Here is an 18,711-nt window from a genome sequence, read left to right as displayed (position 1 = left end):
CATGACTGCATTGCATTTACGTTCGGTTCTGGTTGGGCGTCGCTGCTGGGTTGGTTTCTTCTAGATAAAATAGGATGGCGGACGTTTGTTCTTCTTACTTCTATTCCTTTGTTCATCCCACCAATATTGATGCTACATTGTTTCTTTGACGAAGAAGTCACAGCTAATGAATCAACAAGCCTTCTCAAAGATCAAAATGGATCTCAGTCTGTTGAAAACTTTGCTGTGAGAGTTCTTAAGGCGAGCCTTTTCGGAGGCTTTAACATCTTTCTAGGATATGGGAGTGTCATGCTTCTTCCATCACTCATCAGGAATTACAATCTAACCAACGTATCTGTAGATGTCGATAATTGTGATTTACGAGTGTGCCGTTTGATAAATAATTTTTAAAAGATTGGTACTGGATATTTTAGCAGGATAAGGATAAATAGGATAATATGGTTTGTTTTATATCCATTTTATGATAACGTCCGAATATGGAATATTTGCCCAGCTTTTATACAAAAAGTGTTTATCATTTTTTTTTTAAATATCTATTGACTTCCATAAAATCTCTTTCATCTGACTAAACTAATTCCTAGTTGCGTAATACTAATTCATTGCCGAATCGTCAATCCGCAAACTGTTTTTATGATGTTACCAAATCGTGTTTTTTTGCATTTAAAAAAATTTAGAGGATTCATTCCGATTATTCAATTTGGTCACTAAAAACATGATTGGTAATCGTCCTAATTTCCGAACAAATAAATAATGTTGGTTGTAGTGTTTAATACTTTCAACATTTCTATATTACAAATAATTTGAGGTCCCAATGTAAAAGCAATAGAAGAGACGATGACGTGACCGTGTGTATCTACTAGCAACGCATCACTTCCTGGGCTAAAGTATTCACTTCACCGCCATTTTCTCCTCCCTCACCGCCATTTTCTCCCCCCTCTTCCACCCATCACTATGGAGCTGAATTCTGTTACCAATGTTTTAGACTTGTTTTCATTTAATGAGCTGAAAGCTCCTAAGGCCAGTGTTGAGAATGTCATGAAACTTAAAAGTGATTCTGTTAAATGCGAGGACTTCTTGGAGTTGCATTCAGATTTTGTTCAGAACAAGAGTATCCAACATGACACGTTGATGTCTGACACTTATGGCCGAGCAAACTGCTGTGAAAACTGCCACAAAGTGGCTCACCTCTACTGGAGAGGAATATGTATGGTCCTCCTATGGTCTTCAATCTTTTGCAGAGGCTACATTTAGGTGCGGTAATATTTTGCAAAAAGGGCGATTCCGCACCTGCCTAAACACCAAAACGTTTCTATGTGCGGCAAATTTGGAACACCGCAATTAAGCTGAGTTTAGGTACTCTCAGGTTGAATTATTCGTTTGTCTAGTTATTATCGTTCGCTGAGATTCCTGACAATTCAAGATGTATAAATATACAGAACTACCCTCATAGAAGGTTTTACAATTATATGACTGGTATGGGGCTAATTGAGCTGGCAATGAGTATAATAATTGAGGCATACTCGTAGTATTATTTATAATATTCCAACAAATTGTTGGTGCAGTATACATGTGTAATGTGTATAACCTAAAGTGCCTCATTTTCAATCTGTTGAGGGATTGTGATCCAGCTTGACAAGTTATTAATTTGCGATGATTCGCCCTCTTTTGTTTTTCATCAAATATCAGTATCATTAAAAGTCAATGCATTATCAACTTGTTATCTGATAATAATATTAATGAACTTTCTATATATGCTTTTCCTGATTTAAAAAATAGTTCTACTTTCCGATGTTTCTGATGTTACGTCATGAAAACGTTTTATTTTAACCATAGTTACGGGCATGTTCATCTTATTTCATTGTACAATGTACAGTGTACACAGCATACATCAAGTATTGATCTAATATTTGGTTCTTTTTTAAAATCTAGATACTTATTTAAATTAAGTTTCTCCAAGCAGCTCCATTTTTACAATGAAACAGGCCAATTACAAAAGCTGTATATTCAAGATCGTAAGATCGTTACGTAATCACTTTTTGGCAAATTTGTATCAATTAGTGTGAAAGCAGACGATGATCAATAGGCAGATTCGTTTACAGCAAGTACAGGTAACAACACATGGTAACGAGGATCATTTGGCATGCTGTAGTAATTTTTTACTAAACTCGGTCCATACTCCAGTTGCGACTGAATTTGACCCAGATTTTGACTAAACTCGGCCATGCATGAGTAAACTCGCCCCAGTTTTTAACTGAACTCGGCCCAGTTTTTCGATATACTTTTGGTTTTTACACCTAAAATTGTGCGGGAAGTTCCAACTTGTGCGAAAAAGTGCGGAAAACAACTGTTGCGAATATGTGCCGCACTTATATGTTGTGCCCTGCATATTTCAATTTACGATGGTACTCACGCCTTTTTTCGTCTGATCGTATTTCGTAGTCCATTTATATTGCTGTTTATTTGAACTCTAATGCAACCAGTTCACATTTCAATTGCGGTTTGACCGATGTAGATCCGAAAAAACTGTTCTAGTACACTGTACAAGTCCAACAATGGATTCTTTCTTCAATTTGTTTATTGGCATTAATCCAGGAGAATGACCGTTCAAGATGAGTCTGAGATAACGCCCCACCAAAATAATTCGAGATGGACAAAAAACGATTACTGTTTCCTTGTACTGGCGATGCTGATCAAGTTTGGGGATGCTGTGGAATTATACCTGCCCGGCGTAATTACACAGAAGGTTTCTTGCGAGCTTGGGGTCTCCTTTTTCCAGGAAGGGACCTCTGCTACAATCATTTATGTATTTGCAGGTATCGGTACACTAACTGCTGTTCCGCTGGCGAAGAAATGCGGTGATAAAACCACCCTGCTTTTTTCACTGTATGGCTCCATAATATTTACCATATTCTGCTCGTTGGTTCCCAATTATTATACTTTTCTACTTTCTAGAGCTCTCATAGGATTTGGCTGTGGATTAAACACGACAACAATTGGAGTTTTCGGTGCAAAACATGTTTCTTCTAAAAAGATTCTACCAACATTTTCTTTCATTCATGACTGCATTGCATTTACGTTTGGTTCTGGTTGGGCGTCGCTGCTGGGTTGGTTTTTTCTAGATAAAATAGGATGGCGGACGTTTGTTCTTCTTACTTCTATTCCTTTGTTCATCCCACCAATATTGATGCTACATTGTTTCTTTGACGAAGAAGTCACAGCTAATGAATCAACAAGCCTTCTCAAAGATCAAAATGGATCTCAGTCTGTTGAAAACTTTGCTGTGAGAGTTCTTAAGGCGAGCCTTTTCGGAGGCTTTAACATCTTCCTAGGATATGGGAGTGTCATGCTCCTTCCATCACTCATCAGGAATTACAATCTAACCAACGTATCTGTAGATGTCGATAATTGTGAGCAAGTCATACATGGAGATCAATATATGATCCTTGCTGCGGTCAATGGCCTTGCCAACATCATAGGAAGGCCGATAGGATTTTTTCTTAGACCACATTTCAAGTTTATAACGCTTCAAACTACCTTCATGCTCGGATTCGCCATATCTTATGGGATCATTCTTGCAAGACCTTGCTTACTTGTAGAATGCATAATGATGGGAATAGGAAAATTGTGTTATTCGATGCAGGGACCAAAACTACGATGTGGAATATTTTGGACTGGCTGGCCTGTCTTTGGGTGGTTCCCTGATGGAAATAGGATGTCTAGTAGGTGGTGTAGTAAGTACCGCTCTCGCTGTCTTCCTTGACCCTTATCATGCTGTTATAGTGGGCTTGGTTGTTAGTCTTGCACAGATTGCTGTGGTTTGTTCATTAATTAATGAACGAAACTGACTGAAGGCTTCAATCTAGACTTGTAGAAGTGATTTTCTTCAAAACGCGATTGTTTTGATTGTTTTAGGTGTTATTGGACCAGAAAGGACTTGAAATGTAACGTAATCTCTTTTAGGATCAATTCTTCTGTAACTCACTAAGTTACCGTTATACCGTTATATTACATTTTTATTGTTTCATTACAAGTATTAGTATTGCTGTAACGCTATGTTAATAGACATATGTTATTGTCATATTAGATTATATTTACGGAGTTTTACTGAATCACTGCTCGACTAATTAAATTGTAAATCAAACTTTACCGGAGGATCTCGGGCTTTAGTTATGCTAACTTGTACCATTAACGAACACTTCGGGGGAAAAGCATAGGTTGAATCATGGTAAGAGGACTATAAGTATACTATAAATATACTCAGCATGCCAAACGATATAAGCTTAACCTGAAATTTGAAAAGAAACTCATAAAATGAACTACACTATTATTTGTTTTTCGGTCACGTGACAGGCTAGTAAACCACGAATTTGATTGTTTGGCGCTCGGGTCAGGGTTAGGGTTGTGGTAACGGGTTATGGATAGCTTTGGGGTTATGGTTAGGGTTAGGATTGGTATTAGGGTTTATGTACAACCGTTTTGTTCGGCTGCAAAACCATAAAAACCAAAGTCACGTGATAATTTTGGGCGAGCGAATTAGTAAGAGCCGCACCTTCTAGGACAGTGTCTAGCCATTACAGTTACACAACTAAGAGAGCAATACTTTCAGGGCTATAACCTCAAAATTCTAAATATTTTTAGAATTTCGGCATGTGCGGAATCACGATTTTTTCAGTTCTCCGTGACAAATTGCGCATTTTCCCTTAAATGAAAATCTGAGGACCAAATTCGCGTAATTTCCTTCAAATCTGCGGGCCAAATATCACTTTTTCTATAAATATATGAAACCAATCACATCCACAGCCTTCCGAATGTAGGTACGGACTTCAGAAAACCGAAAAAAAAATGTCCGGCTCATAATGATCAGGGTAGCATGAAACATGAACAAAAGTCGATTCAAGAAAAACTTCGAAAAATGTTGACTTAGAAAATTTTCGATCCGAGTCAAATTCTCAATACGTACCTCTGAAGGCAGAGCTCCCGCTTCCGAGCTCGTATTGCGAAGGGGAGCCCTCGAGCTCAAAATCGTATTCGAAGGGGTAGGTGTGAGGTGTGAGGTGCGGACTTCGAAAGAAAACCGAAAAAATATTTTCGGCTCATAATGATGATGGTAGCATGAAACATGAACAAAATTAGTTTCCTATATTAAAAAGTTTACCCTTTTTGGTCCCTTGCCCAGATTTTATGGGGAGCGATGGCCCCCCCGCCCCCTGCCCCCCCCCCCCCCCCCCCCCCCCCCCCCGCTTCCTACACCCCTGGCTAGGGGTTGCATGCAGCCCCCCCCCCCCCCTCCATGGGAGATTTAGTCGAATATTTAGTTTTATGAGTTGTAAAGTGATAATCCGGTTGTCACACATGATAACTGAATAAAACAGTTATAATGTAATTATTACACATAATTATAATTCTGTTTAGGTTGCAAGGTCACTGCTACATAATACAACTGGTGAACAACATCTTCAAGAACTTTGGAATTATCATCAACTACAAACGAATAAAAAGCAGTACAACATCAGGCTTTACACTTATCAAATTTATCATGATGTTTATTCACAAAATATTTGAATTATGAATTATAAATTAATCTGGTTCAGTTAATGATCTGTATTTTAAAGTTTGAAGTGTTAATGATATCTTACTTCAACAGAATCTTTGAGCTTATTAAGTAAACTTTTCATGCGAAGATAATTATCAAAGATCATACGTTTTGAAGGAAACATAATAACTGTGCACATAACTCTTGCTCGTGACATGGCAATATATAAATGTTCTGTATCCATTGACATTTTTTTACTACTAACGGCTTAGTGGCTCAGTTGGTTAATCCAGGCCTGGTATTGCTTGAGGTACCAGGTTCGATTCCCGACTCTGCCACTAGCCGTGGGGTGAGCGTCGTCGACGCTCAGCTAAGGATCCTGAGTGGTCTATGCAGCCCCCCGGTCCACTCAGCCAAATACTCGAGAAATCGGGTGTGAGGGTTAAATGAGGAGCTGCCCATTGCAGCAAAGTCTCGGGCGAAGAAAGTATGGTACACACTACCTTAACCGTCACTGGCCTAATGTATAATTGAATCCTTCGGCTTCCTGTAATTGGCTGGTTACACACTTGTGTAACAATGTGGCTGTTGGAATGTCCGAAGTAAAATAAGAATTGAGATAAAAAAATGTAGTCAGTGGCTCAACGATAGGATCAAATTGATCTATTAACCTGCGCAGTGCTATAACTACTGGCCATTCTTTTGAATATGTCGACGTCAATCTCCTTGGTGTAATATTTTTTGAAAACAGCATCCCATCCACATTTGTTTTAAATGTATCATAATAGCAAGTGTCAAGAATACCCACATCATTACCATCTATCATATCATCAAAACATAATTCATTAAATTCTTTGGCAAAAATATCATATAGAAGTTTCTCGTCAAACTTTTGCAGAACATGTACGATAGTTTTTGGTCCATGTATGTAGTGTCCATGGGCTTGTAAAATTGCGAAATCATTTCTAAACGTTGATACAATGTGTCCCGGCTCAATGATATGTTCTCGAATTACTGACAATGTTCTCGACAAATCAGAGGTGTTTCTCAAGTTCTTTGATAGACTTACAAGCTGTGTAGATGACAATTCGTCATTAAAAAATCTAGCTAGTCTAGAGTCGTGTCTTAAAGTTGTCTCTTCATCATCAATATAAATAGGGTTTTGTAGGATGTCACATGCGATCCAAACATGACAAGAACATGACAGTTCGAACAATACTTTAAATATCTCATAGTCATTAGTCATGTTTTCTCTTACCATATCCCACCATATCCCTCCTTGAATATCGTCGGAAAACACGTGAATTCCTTTTCTTTGAAAAAAACGTATACAATTTATTAGTTTCGTATTATCAATACTATGGAAAATTTTAGGGAATGTTTCAAGATCAAGCTCACTAAGCTTTATTATGACTACTTGATTGTCATTAAGATAGTCTTTTATTCTACGAGAGAATTCATCAGCAGGTTCATTAATCATTTCTCTATCAAGGGTAGAAAGATAGATTTCAGATTTCAATTTATCTGTAGCAACAGCAAAAACGTGCTTAACACCTGCTTTTTCTAGCAGCTTTCGTAGATGTTCTGGGGATGTCATGACTTCATTGATGGCACACATGTCACAGAATAACACTACTTTGTTGTCCTCACTTGACAATACTAATTGTAGTATCTTAGCTAGTAGTACGACAGTTTTACCGGCTCCAGCGGGTCCATTGATCCACAAGAACTGCTCGTCTGAGTTTATTAAATCGTACTGTTGTTTAATCAAGTTGTCTATTCCTAAAAAGTCTTTGACGATCTTCGGTGATGGAATAACGTCAGGGTTGTTGCTCCTGAAGGTAAATTTTCCTGAACGCAGTTGTTCGTTGATGTTCACTATACACTTACCCAAACTACATTTGGACTTATCACAAATGGTCTTGTCTGTGCACCACATAGCTAATAATAAGTTCCTAACATCTTCATGTTTGGTGCGAAACTCAGGATGCAAAGGCTCATCCAAAACTAGATCACTTACATTGTCTTTCCACCAATCACTAAAGTCTTCCAAATCTTCCTTGAAAATTATTGATGAAAGTTGACCCTTGCTTATCAGAAATTCTTTCTTGGATAATTTTTCAAAGTTGGGGTAAACGGTAAACTGGAGAACTGTTAACCGCTTACAAAATCTTTTAACAAATGTCAAATTCTACCATCATGTTCCTCTGGTGCAGTGATTTCTGGAAAGTTTTGGCCAATGCTTGCGACTGTTGATTACTGTTACACCCAGTCTCTGATTGATTCCCGATATGACCCATATTCTTCACTTCAATAATTACAAAGCAGTTTGGTGTTATCACTACAAAGTCGCACTCGCCTTCTCTGTTAGTTGCTCTCTTCTTACACTCTGTACATTTTCGTTTAACATGGGTTAAATCTCCCAGATAATATTGGAAATGAGTATATTCAAAACTATGAAGAACAATAAAATCTCCACCACTTAGTTTCTCTAAAGCTCTGTATACAATAACCTCAGCCTCGTAGTTGAGTTGCTGGTTTCTATCATTTTCAAAACTACATCCGGGCTGATCTTCAGGGTAAAGGTCTACATACTTTTGTTGAGGAGCTCTGGGTAACATGATGGAATGTTTGTCTCCAGTTGAACAGTAGGTTTCAAATATCTCACTCCCATTCCGCAGGTATTTCTCGTACTGTGTTTCATTCTTGGTCATAGCAATCTTCGCTGCAGGGCTAGTGTTAATCGATATTTGTCTCAAATTACCTCGTCGGAAAATAAAATCAGAAATGGTAGCAATACTCTTGGCCCCGAAGCTGTCATTACTTTTTGGTCAAAATAGGACCAGCTAAGTCCTAAATAAATTATAATAATTGATAATCTCGGTTTATCGCCCAATATTGATTTGTAATTTGTATACTGGTGGGGAGGTGAAAAATATTGATTTTGACACGTGACAGAGACTAACCAATCAGATTCCAGAATTAACCAATCAAAGCCCAGCATCACTGTCATGTGCCAATCAAATATTGTTCACCTCCCCGCCAGTATTCACATCTAACATAATATCGAGTTATCAATATAAAACCTAAACGACTGAACCAAAGGAAACGGACAATATTTTAGAACATCCTTATTTTCTGATAAAAAAAGTTAATTTGCTGTTATCAATCACATGCTGTAGTGTTGTGTTTCATTTAGTACGTGGAAAACACAATATGCTTGTAGAAAAAATAGCCGGCTTTCTTAACTCACTGTCAGTATAAACAGCAACGTAACGTGAAAAGGTCGACATCCTCTCAACTTAAAACATTTCCATGAATATCAGATCCCGTTTCAAAAATATTGATCAACTTCGAAAAGATATAGAAATATAACTTGGGAAGACACTCTCGCAAACACAATACACATGACGTAACATGGAGATTTTAACCTAAATGAAAATCTACTGAAGCACAGTAGCAACCAGTGCTTCACGCCGCCGTTTTTTTTCAAAACGGCGGCGGCGTGGTTAAAATCGGCGGCAGCGGTTTAGGCGTGACATATACACTAAAATGTATATGTTGCATATTCAAACGATTGAGACAAATGAAATACCCATATTGGAAATGATAGATTCCTAATAGATAGGAACTTCTGAGGTATCATCTAAAACACTAACTAAATTTGAATCAATTCTGAATGTAATTCGAGACAGTTTCTCTCAGTTAATACCAGAAGAAAAAGTATGGAACATTTTGCAATGAAGTATGAACGTGACAAGTATAAACATGCCGTCAACCTGGGGTCCTCAGAGTTTGACTTTGAGACGTCTTCACTCTTCATCTTACTGTGCCAGAGGAAATGAATCGAACCAGAGTGACCTGATGGCAATGTCCGCCACTAAAAACGATATACTAAACCATTTTGTGGGATTTTAGCAATCACAAAAATTAAGTTACAAGTTATAGACCGTTCAAAGTTCAATATTTAAGTTTAAACAATTATGGGCTTGAGTTGACTGAATTTTGATAATGAATAGATCCACTACCGAGCATTACTGATTACGAACTCGAAACAAGATAAGCAATAAATTGTCATACGTTGTATGACCCGCCTGTACCATAGTGAAACGACCGTGGGGGTCGCAACGTGATACAAGCAATAAACGTAAAGCAAAATAAAAGAATCTGTAATATATAGTGCCATGCATGCTGGACCTCGTTACTTGCACGGGTCACGCGCGCACGCGTTCTCTATGGCAACATACCAAGGCGCTGTTAAAAGCTTCCCTCACACGTGAAACCTCAGTTCTGTGATTGTTTTTAATAAATTCGGTTGCCGTCCACTCGTTCGTTCGTTCAGTAAAGGAAAGTCTAAAACTTAAAGTTAATCAGCATTCAACAACGGTCTGTCATTCAATTCATTATGGGACAGACAATCAGCAAAGAAGCACTGAGTGACAATGTAAGTAAAATTAAATTGTTAATCCTTTCCGGCCTGTTTAGTGTTCAGTGATAGTTAACACAATTCAATTTCATTAGTTTTCTTGAAAACTTGATGTGCATCTTTTATTTTGAATCCACGAAAACTATTTTCGGTAAACCGATTTGTTTATATGGCTTTTTTAATAACTTTGACGAAGGGCAGTATTCCGCGTTACATTGCATCGTTTGCGAGTTTGAAGTTCAAAGTTCAACTGTTTAGATTTTATTAGTTTTAATTTTGATTAAGTTCATAGCCAACATTTTACACGCCGCAGTTGTTTTTGTCAGTTGCAATCTCAAATAGGGTCAAGCGCGGAACACCAAACTAAGGTGTTCTGAACTATTTTTTCTTACAGAATTCGCATTTGACAAGTAAGAAAAAGGAGAAGGTCGAAGAGCGTAAACTTGTCAAAACGTCTCTTGAATCGCCTGAATCTCTGTCACACTCAAAGCCTCGTGGGTTTCAGTACATTCAGGATGAAGAATCTTGGTGCCGGCCGGTATGTTTAAAAAAAGTTTACCCGCTTTAAATGGTGGTTTTGATTTCAATCATATAAGCTGTTATTTGTAGCCTAGCTTTATCCTTTTCAATTTAATGATCTAAATTTGATGAAGTTATCACATAGTTCATTGTTACTTACTTTGGTTACTTTGGTTGTGTTTATCCTCGTAGCAGGAAGGGTCATCAGATTTCTGACCACCTCGATGGCGAGTAGTCTACCAGGGAATTAGACCAGCTGCAGCTATAACCGGAAGTCGGAGGGTTGTCCGGTATCAAAGCAATAAACTTGGACAAACTAACTTTAAACGACTCAAACGTAGCTTCAGCTTTAATATTATCAGGCACTTTGTTCCACAGTTTTGGTCCTCTTACAGCAAATGAGCTGTCATAGAGTGTCTGGTTGCTCGAGGAACTCAACCTAGACAGGGAAGGGATGATTGCTCGGGTACCATGTCTGGATGTTTTTGTGAACCTTATATTGCTGCAATTGGGGACAACATTGTGAAGGATCTTCCACATCATCAGAATAGTGTACCGTTCCCTTCTGCGCTGCAGTGACATTAGCTTTAGATGTGAAAGCCTCTCCCAGTAGTTCATATTTTCCAGACCGCATATACGATCGGTGAATGTTCGCTGGACCCCCTCCAAAAGCTGGATCTCAGTCACCTTAACAGGGTCCCACAGCGGACAACAGTACTCTAGTAGGCTTCTGACCAAAGACTTATATAGGGTAGTCATTACGGTCCTATCACGAGTTTTGAAGACACTAAACACCCATGACAGTGTGCTTCTAGCTTTCTTGACCATATTACCGATCTGTTTGGACCAGTTCAGATCGCTTGATACCATAACTCCGAGGTCTCTAACGTTCTCAACGGGATGTAGTATTTCCTCGCTGGAGACCTTGTAAAGTAGAGTTTCCACGTAAAAAGGGAGTTCAGAAAAGGTACTCTTTCTATTGTGGAGATGATTCAGGAGCTCAAACTTCTGTTCGTGGAGCTTCATGTTGTTGCAGCGTGACCAGTCGAGAATACCGTACAGATCAGCCTGAAGCAGCAGACAGTCCTCATAGCAATCGATACGTTTGGAGACCCTAGTATCGTCAGCAAAGAAGCTTACCTTAGAAGAGGTAACAGCTAGCTCTAGATCGTTAATAAACAAAATGAACAATAGTGGTCCTAACACACTTCCCTGAGGGACACCACTTAGAACCCTGGCACTGTTCGAATGAACACCGTTTAGGACTACAACCTGTTCACGGTCAGAGAGAAATGACTGGATCCAGCTTAGAAGTTTGCCATGAAATCCGTATCTCTTTAACTTCAACAAGAGAAGGTCCAAGTCAACTTTATCAAACGCCTTGGCGAAGTCGAGGTATATAGAGTCTGTGTCTTTCCCCTGAGTAAACCCTTCAAAGATGTCATCAAAGTGATCGAGCATTTGGGTCAAGCAGCTTCTGTTCGATCTGAAACCATGTTGTTTGTCAGATAACAAATTGTTGGTTTCGAGATACTGAACCATGTGTTTCCTAACCACTCTTTCATAGACTTTGACTACATGTGAGGTCAGAGTAACCGGTCTGTAGTTAGCAGCATCACACCTGCTACCTTTCTTGAAAAGCGGTGTGACATATCCAGTCTTGTAGAAACTTGGGACTATGCCTGTATACATGGACTCAGACCAGAGGAGATGAATCGGAACACTCAAACTTGAAGCACATCTTTTGAGGAGAATAGCAGGAATACCATCGGGTCCGGGTGCAGAGTCCAGCTTAATCTCAGATATAGCTTCCGCGATGTGGTTAGGTGTGAGTACCAGTTCTGTATCCCTACTAGTGAGAGGTGGTACTGTAAATGTAGGTAGTGACTTATCAGGGCAGTTGGGGTCACTAAAGACAGAACAGAACTGTTGCTGCAGTATATTAGCTAACTCTTTCCGTTCAGTTACCAGTTTCTTATCACGGTTTAAAAGAGTTGAAATATTGTGCTTAACTTTAGAAAAAGATTTAGCGTATGAGTAAAAGTATTTAGGATTGACTTTAATTTTATCCACTGCTCTCTTTTCACCTTTATCAAGATGGTGGACTATAGCTTCCTTGATCTCATAGCAAATTAATCCAATTTCGTCTTCAAGTTTTTTGATTCGAGCTAGGTCATTGGCACACTTTGCAGCAGAGAGACGGGTTTTAAGTCGTGACTTCTTCCTTCTCAGCGAATTATAAAGCTTCGGCTGGCCAGTTGGTGGTCGTTTCCGAGGAACATTTTCCAGGCATATATTAAGCACTGTCCGTGTAAACTCTGCGGGAAATTCTTCAAAAGTGCTTGCGTCTCTCAAGTCCTTCCAATTCACTCTGTTCAGGATCTCAGTAATCGGTTCAAAGTCTGCCCGATTAAAGTCTAGGGCTCGGAAGCTCATTTCGTCAAGATATGAAGCCTGAGCCTTCTCCATCAGACCAGGGTTAAAGGATAGCAGTACATTAGTGGTAATAGAGGTTTTTTAAATCATAACATTCTCAAATGATTACTACAACAAATGTTATAATCTCAACAAAATTTTAGCAGCAAGCCAAGTTTTCGTGCGAAGACCAGAAAATATTGGAACCTGTATTACCTTCACTAACAAAAGGAGAGGAATCAAAAGAGCAGTTTCAAGATGAGGAGACAAAGCACTGTTCTCCAGAAGAAAGAATAGAAAAACTCGAACAAGAGATGTGGAATAAGGATACAGAAAACGCGAGCCTTCAGTCACAAATCACTCGATTGAATGAGTCAATTGCCGAAGAGCAACAAAAGAATTGTCAAGAACAGTGGAATCTCTACTATGAACAGGTGAAAACCCAAGAAGAGATAGAAAAGAATAAGCTTCTCCAAGAGGAACTGTCGAAAGTAAAAGAAGAGCTATCCAATATTACAGCTCGAACTACAGTTGCAAGTGAAATGAACCCAATGGACTGCTCGAGTGATTCTGAGGTAAAACCTTGTTCAAGATTGAGTCGTTTTAGTTTACTGCCTTAAAACCATTACCATACTAATCAAGGGGTTAAGCATAGAGTATTATCAAGCCAGTACACAGTAGCGTAAGCCGTAATGAGCATAGTTGATAGTATAGAGGTACAGATCATACGTTTTTCTATTGATTGATTTTTAATAGGATGCAGAAAACGCGAGCCTTAAGTCACAAATCACTCGATTGAATGAGACAGTTGCTGAAGAGCAGCAAAAGACTTGTCAAGAACAGCGGAATCTCCACTATGAACAAGTGAAAATTCAAGAGGAGATAGAAAAGAATAAGCTTCTCCAAGAGGAACTGTCGAAAGTGAAAGAAGAGCTATTGAATATTACAGCTCGGACTACAATTGCAAGTGAAATGGACTCAATGGACTGCTCGAGTGATTCTGAGGTAAGACCTGATTAAAGATTGAGTCTTTTTAGTTGAATGCCTTAAAACTATCAACCATGACCATAACTCCAAATTCTAATCAATAAAATATTAGCAAGCCAGTACAGAGTTGCGTAATGAGCATAGCAAAGATATGTTTTGTTTATTAATTGGTTTTTGTTTTCATTAATACAAGTACATTACGAAACAGCAAATTTGTCTGCAGATTGAAAATTCTAAATATAATTTATCTGTTTTCAGGCCCCTCTAGTTAATTTTGATGCTCGATGCCTTCTGGCCGAACAAAAAAAACACCAGCCAAGTACTGACAATGGCCAAGCTCATGCTACCCCTACAAGCGTAGAAACTAATGATTCGGGCATCACTTTTGAGTCTGACGTCGAGGTTAATGCAGAAAACGCGAGCCTTAAGACACAAATTACTCGATTGAATGAGACAGTTGCTGAAGAGCAACAAAAGACTTGTCAAGAACAGTGGAATCTCTACTATGAACAGGTGAAAACCCAAGAGGAGATAGAAAAGAATAAGCTTCTCCAAGAGGAACTGTCGAAAGTGAAAGAAGAGCTATTGAATATTACAGCTCGGACTACAATTGCAAGTGAAATGGACTCAATGGACTGCTCGAGTGATTCTGAGGTAAGACCTGATTAAAGATTGAGTCTTTTTAGTTGAATGCCTTAAAACCATCAACCATGAACATAATTCCAATTATTATAATCAATAAAGTATTAGCAAGCCAGTACAGAGTTGCGTAATGAGCATAGCAAAGATATTTTTTTATTAATTGGTTTTTATTTTCTATTTTCATTATATTTATAAATACAATGTACATTACGAAACAGAAAATTTGTCAGCAGATTGCAAATTCTAAATATAAGTTATCTGTTTTCAGGCCACTCTAGTAAATTTTGATGCACGATGCCTTCTGATCGAACAAAGAAAACACCAGCCAAGTACTGACAATGGCCAAGCTCATGCTACCCCTACAAGCGTAGAAACTAATGATTCGGGCATCGCTTTTGAGTCTGACGTCGAGGTTAATATTTAATTTATTCATCTTTTCGAACGTTTTAATAATTTAGCGCTCCTACTAAATCGCTCGCCCAAATTTTAAGAAAATTCTTGTGAAAAGGCCCTTTGGGTGTGAAATCGATCTGAATAGATGTCTTTTTGGACGCTGATTCCGAATCACCCCCCATGACGTAGGGTAAAAATGCTTCCCTGGAGAGTTATGGGCAAAAAACCGTTTTGGTCACGTGACAGGCTAGTAAAACATGAATTCGAGTGTTTAGGGCTCGGGTTAGGGTTAGGGTTGTGGTAAGGGTTATGGATAGCTTCGGGGTTATGGTTAGGGTTAGGGTTGGGATTAGGGTTTATGTAAAACCGTTTTGTACGGCTGCAAAACCATAAAAACCAAAGTCACGTGAAATTTTTGGGCGAGCGAATTAGTAAGATCAAGAGCCATAATTTAGCTGCCATCTTTTATATTTTGTATTTTGGTCAGCGATCATCCCTGATTGATTTTGTGGGCCAATTCAATTTGCAAGTTACATTTCAATTTCCAAATAACCATTCAAAACTTGAAATCTCCTCGATACATTAAAATTTGATTAACTAAATAACATATATAAGTGTTAAAGGCCAAGAAATACTTTTAGAAATATTCAAGGGTTAAAATTTCGATTTACGACTCAATCACAATTCTGGCATGGGTGATCAAACCAGATTAAATCAGTCATAGAGGTGCATGGTTACGCGTAGCAACGTTTTTACGTATTTTTACCTGCTCCTTAATAAAACTTTTTGATTCGCGTTTATTTGTAATTTTGTCAATCAGTCATAATCCACTGCGCGGCGGGCGCGCTTATTATATAGTTTTTTATCTCACACTTATTTTACTTCGGAGTATTCCAACAGCCACATTGTTACACAAGTGTAACTAGCCAATTACAGGAAGCCGAAGGATTTAATTTGGCCAGTTATTTGTGCCACATTGTTACACAAATGTAACTAGCCAATTACAGGAAGCCGAAGGATTTAATTTGGCCAGTTATTATATAGTTTTACTTGCTTGTATTATTGTAAAGAAATAATTTTTGTGATGAAGCATTAAACAAAAAGTTCATTATCAATTATTGTGCATCTAATTTTTAGTTCTATAATTTCATTGCGTTACAGTTTATTTTAAATTGAACTAATATTTTTATTTCCCACCTCCGTTTAAAAATTACAAAATTATATTTTTAGCATTTATGCGCGCGCTAATTCACGCCAGGCCCTGGTGCCTGGGTTATCATATAAATATAATAATATATTTTAACAATGCAATGGCCCATTGCCTTGTCGTGCTTGCGAACACTTAAGGACCAATAACTAAACTATACGGATAAAGGGTTGATCATAACACATAATTCATATGTTTAATACTTATTTTATTAGGTACCCGTACTATGTGAAACTGTCGGCGATGACAAAACGAAGTTTAAACCAGTCAACCCTGAATCTAGTTCTACGATCACTGATTATAGTGATAACGTAGATCTCGAAGACAAAACCTCTATTGCCCTGTGTAAAGCGGAAAAAGAGAACAAACAATTGAGAAACTACATATACGATCTTCAACTTTCATACGACGAAATTAGGAATCATTATTTTGACCTGCGTGAGAGATACCAGGGAGTTGAGCACGATAGATTTTGTTTGGTTGAGCGAGTAAATGGTTTAATCGGTAAGTCATTTTTTTAGTACCTGCAATTTTGTTGCTGCTCATTTTGCCAGCTAATTATTGAACACGATTTTACGAACAATTTCTTGGTTATTCGTTTCTTAACAAACCGTTTCTTTACTTTAGGCGAGTCCAAAGAAAAGTTTAAACCAGTCGACCCTGAATCTACAATCATCGATGAAACAGATCTCGGGGACGACACCTCTATTGCCCTGTGCAACTGCAACGCGGATAAAGAGAACAAACAGTTGAGAACTATCTTCAACTTTCATACGATGAAACTAAGCTCAGAGAAAATCAGTATCTTGACCTGTGTGAGAGATACAAGGAAGTTGAGCATGATAGATCCCGTTTTGTTGAGCGTGCAAATGATTTATTCAGTGAGTTCTGTTTTTTGTAACTCAAATTGGTTTTTACTCTTACTCTTAGTACTGCTAGTCTCATGCTTAAGTTATATCAATCTGCATCGAAAGCCTATCAAAAACAGGTTGAAATTAGAATATATGATTATTGCTCTGCTTTTTATTAAAAACGATTTCACGAACTTGATACAATTTCTTGGTTGCTCGCTTCTTATCGAGCTGTTTCTTCAGGAACCATCCAAGAGCACGAAAAAGAGATGACGACATTGCGTGACTTGAATAGGAGATTCAAAGAGTGTCTTACCGAGATGCAGTCTGAATTTAGCGATGTCGAGGATCACAACAAAAAAGTGTTTCAGAATCTAAACACCAAGAATGAAAACCTGAATAAACGACTCGTCGAGTTGCGGTCAGGTTTTTGTGCAATGGATGGTCAGGTCAACTACAAAGATGTGGTTAAGAACCTTACCAACGACTATAACAAACTGAATAAACAATTCTTCGAGTTACAGTGTAGTCTCCATGCCATGGAGGTCGGCAACAAAGAAACAGTTCAAAACCTAACTGTGGAAAAAGAGAAGCTGACTGCAGACAATGTCGAGTTACGATCAAGTTTTTATGCCATGGAGGTCAACTACAGAGAGGTGGTTCAGAACCTAACTGTGGAAAAGGAAAAACAGTCTGCGGACAATGATAATCTCAACAAACAAGTTGTCGAGTTACGATCTGGTTTTTCTGTAAAGGAGGAAGAGTACAAATTTGTAGTCGACACCAAGACGGCGGAGAATCAGAGTCTAATCGAGGAGAAAGTAAATTTGCATAAAAAGCTAATTACTTTCATAAAATGTCAAGTGTAATGACTTAACCTATGTGCGTACCTTAAACAGCACTAAAGTCTGAACCAGTTTTCCGATAAAAGAACAGAGATGATGAAATTTGACAGCACCTGTGATACATCATAACCCAACTCAAGTCTCAAATCCAATTTGTGAAAGTCTGCATCACAAGCACCTCCCAAAACACCAAAAAGTGTGCAGATGAAGAATGAAGATAGAAGAAACGTAAACCGAAGAGAAGATAAAGACATAATATTGACGCGAGGAAGAGGATTATTATTTCAAGTTTAATGTTGTTACTTGATGAAAGTGACTTTAATTATGATATTAAGTGACTTAAATGATGAAAAGTTTCTTGATGAAAGTGACTTTGATTATATGATATTAACTGACTCAAATGATGTAAAGTTTCTTGATGAAAGTGACTTTGATTATGATATTAAGTGACTTAAATGATGAAAAGTTTCTTGATGAAAGTGACTTTGATTATATGATATTAAGTGACTTAAATGATGTAAAGTTTCTGATGAAAGTGACTTTGATTATGATATTAAGTGACTTAAATGATGAAAAGTTTCTTCATGAAAGTGACTTTGATCGTGATATTAAGTGACTTAAATGATGAAAAGTTTCTTCGTGAAAGTGACTTTGATTATAATATTAAGTGACTTAAATGATGAAAAATTACTTGATGAAAGTGACTTTGATCGTGATATTAAGTGACTTGATGAAAGTGACTTTGATTATATGATATTAAGTCACTTGAATGATAATATTAGTAACTTGATGAAAGTGACTTTGATTATGATATTAAGTCACTTGAATGATAATAAGTCACTTGATAAAAGAGACTTTGATTGTTACAAATTACCTAATAAACGTCACCAATG

General features: G+C 37.9%; 2 protein-coding genes across 2 annotated transcripts in view; both read left to right on the top strand.

Annotated features, from left to right (window-relative positions):
* Positions 1 to 792: 792 nt before the first annotated feature.
* Positions 793 to 18,711, top strand: part of LOC134818480 (uncharacterized) — a 103,414-nt gene continuing 85,495 nt past the window's right edge. The window contains exon 1 of the mRNA XM_063828069.1: positions 793 to 805. The gene's annotated coding sequence lies outside the window, so the exon portion shown is untranslated. The remainder of the gene's footprint in view (positions 806 to 18,711) is intronic.
* On the top strand, positions 9,850 to 18,438 carry LOC134818259 (uncharacterized). The gene is made up of 9 exons (XM_063827782.1): positions 9,850 to 9,977; positions 10,354 to 10,497; positions 13,058 to 13,468; positions 13,650 to 13,898; positions 14,139 to 14,534; positions 14,791 to 14,934; positions 16,338 to 16,626; positions 16,750 to 17,003; positions 17,217 to 18,438. Exons 1-9 carry the CDS (start codon positions 9,939 to 9,941, stop codon positions 17,244 to 17,246), a joined length of 1,956 nt encoding a protein of 651 aa, XP_063683852.1. The 5' UTR covers positions 9,850 to 9,938; the 3' UTR covers positions 17,247 to 18,438.

Source organism: Bolinopsis microptera, chromosome 1, assembly GCF_026151205.1.
Source record: "Bolinopsis microptera isolate Bmic1 chromosome 1, MBARI_Bmic_1.0, whole genome shotgun sequence".
Lineage (NCBI taxonomy): Eukaryota > Metazoa > Ctenophora > Tentaculata > Lobata > Bolinopsidae > Bolinopsis > Bolinopsis microptera.
This window is presented reverse-complemented; position numbering and strand designations above follow the sequence as displayed.

What these genes read in the sequence shown, in the direction of transcription:
- LOC134818259 (XM_063827782.1), top strand. Translation starts at nt 9,939, where the DNA reads ATGGGACAGACAATCAGCAAAGAAGCACTGAGTGACAAT. An exon ending in ACTGCTCGAGTGATTCTGAG is followed by an intron (nt 13,469 to 13,649) that starts GTAAAACCTTGT and finishes GATTTTTAATAG; the next exon opens with GATGCAGAAAACGCGAGCCT. An exon ending in CTTTTGAGTCTGACGTCGAG is followed by an intron (nt 14,935 to 16,337) that starts GTTAATATTTAA and finishes TTATTTTATTAG; the next exon opens with GTACCCGTACTATGTGAAAC.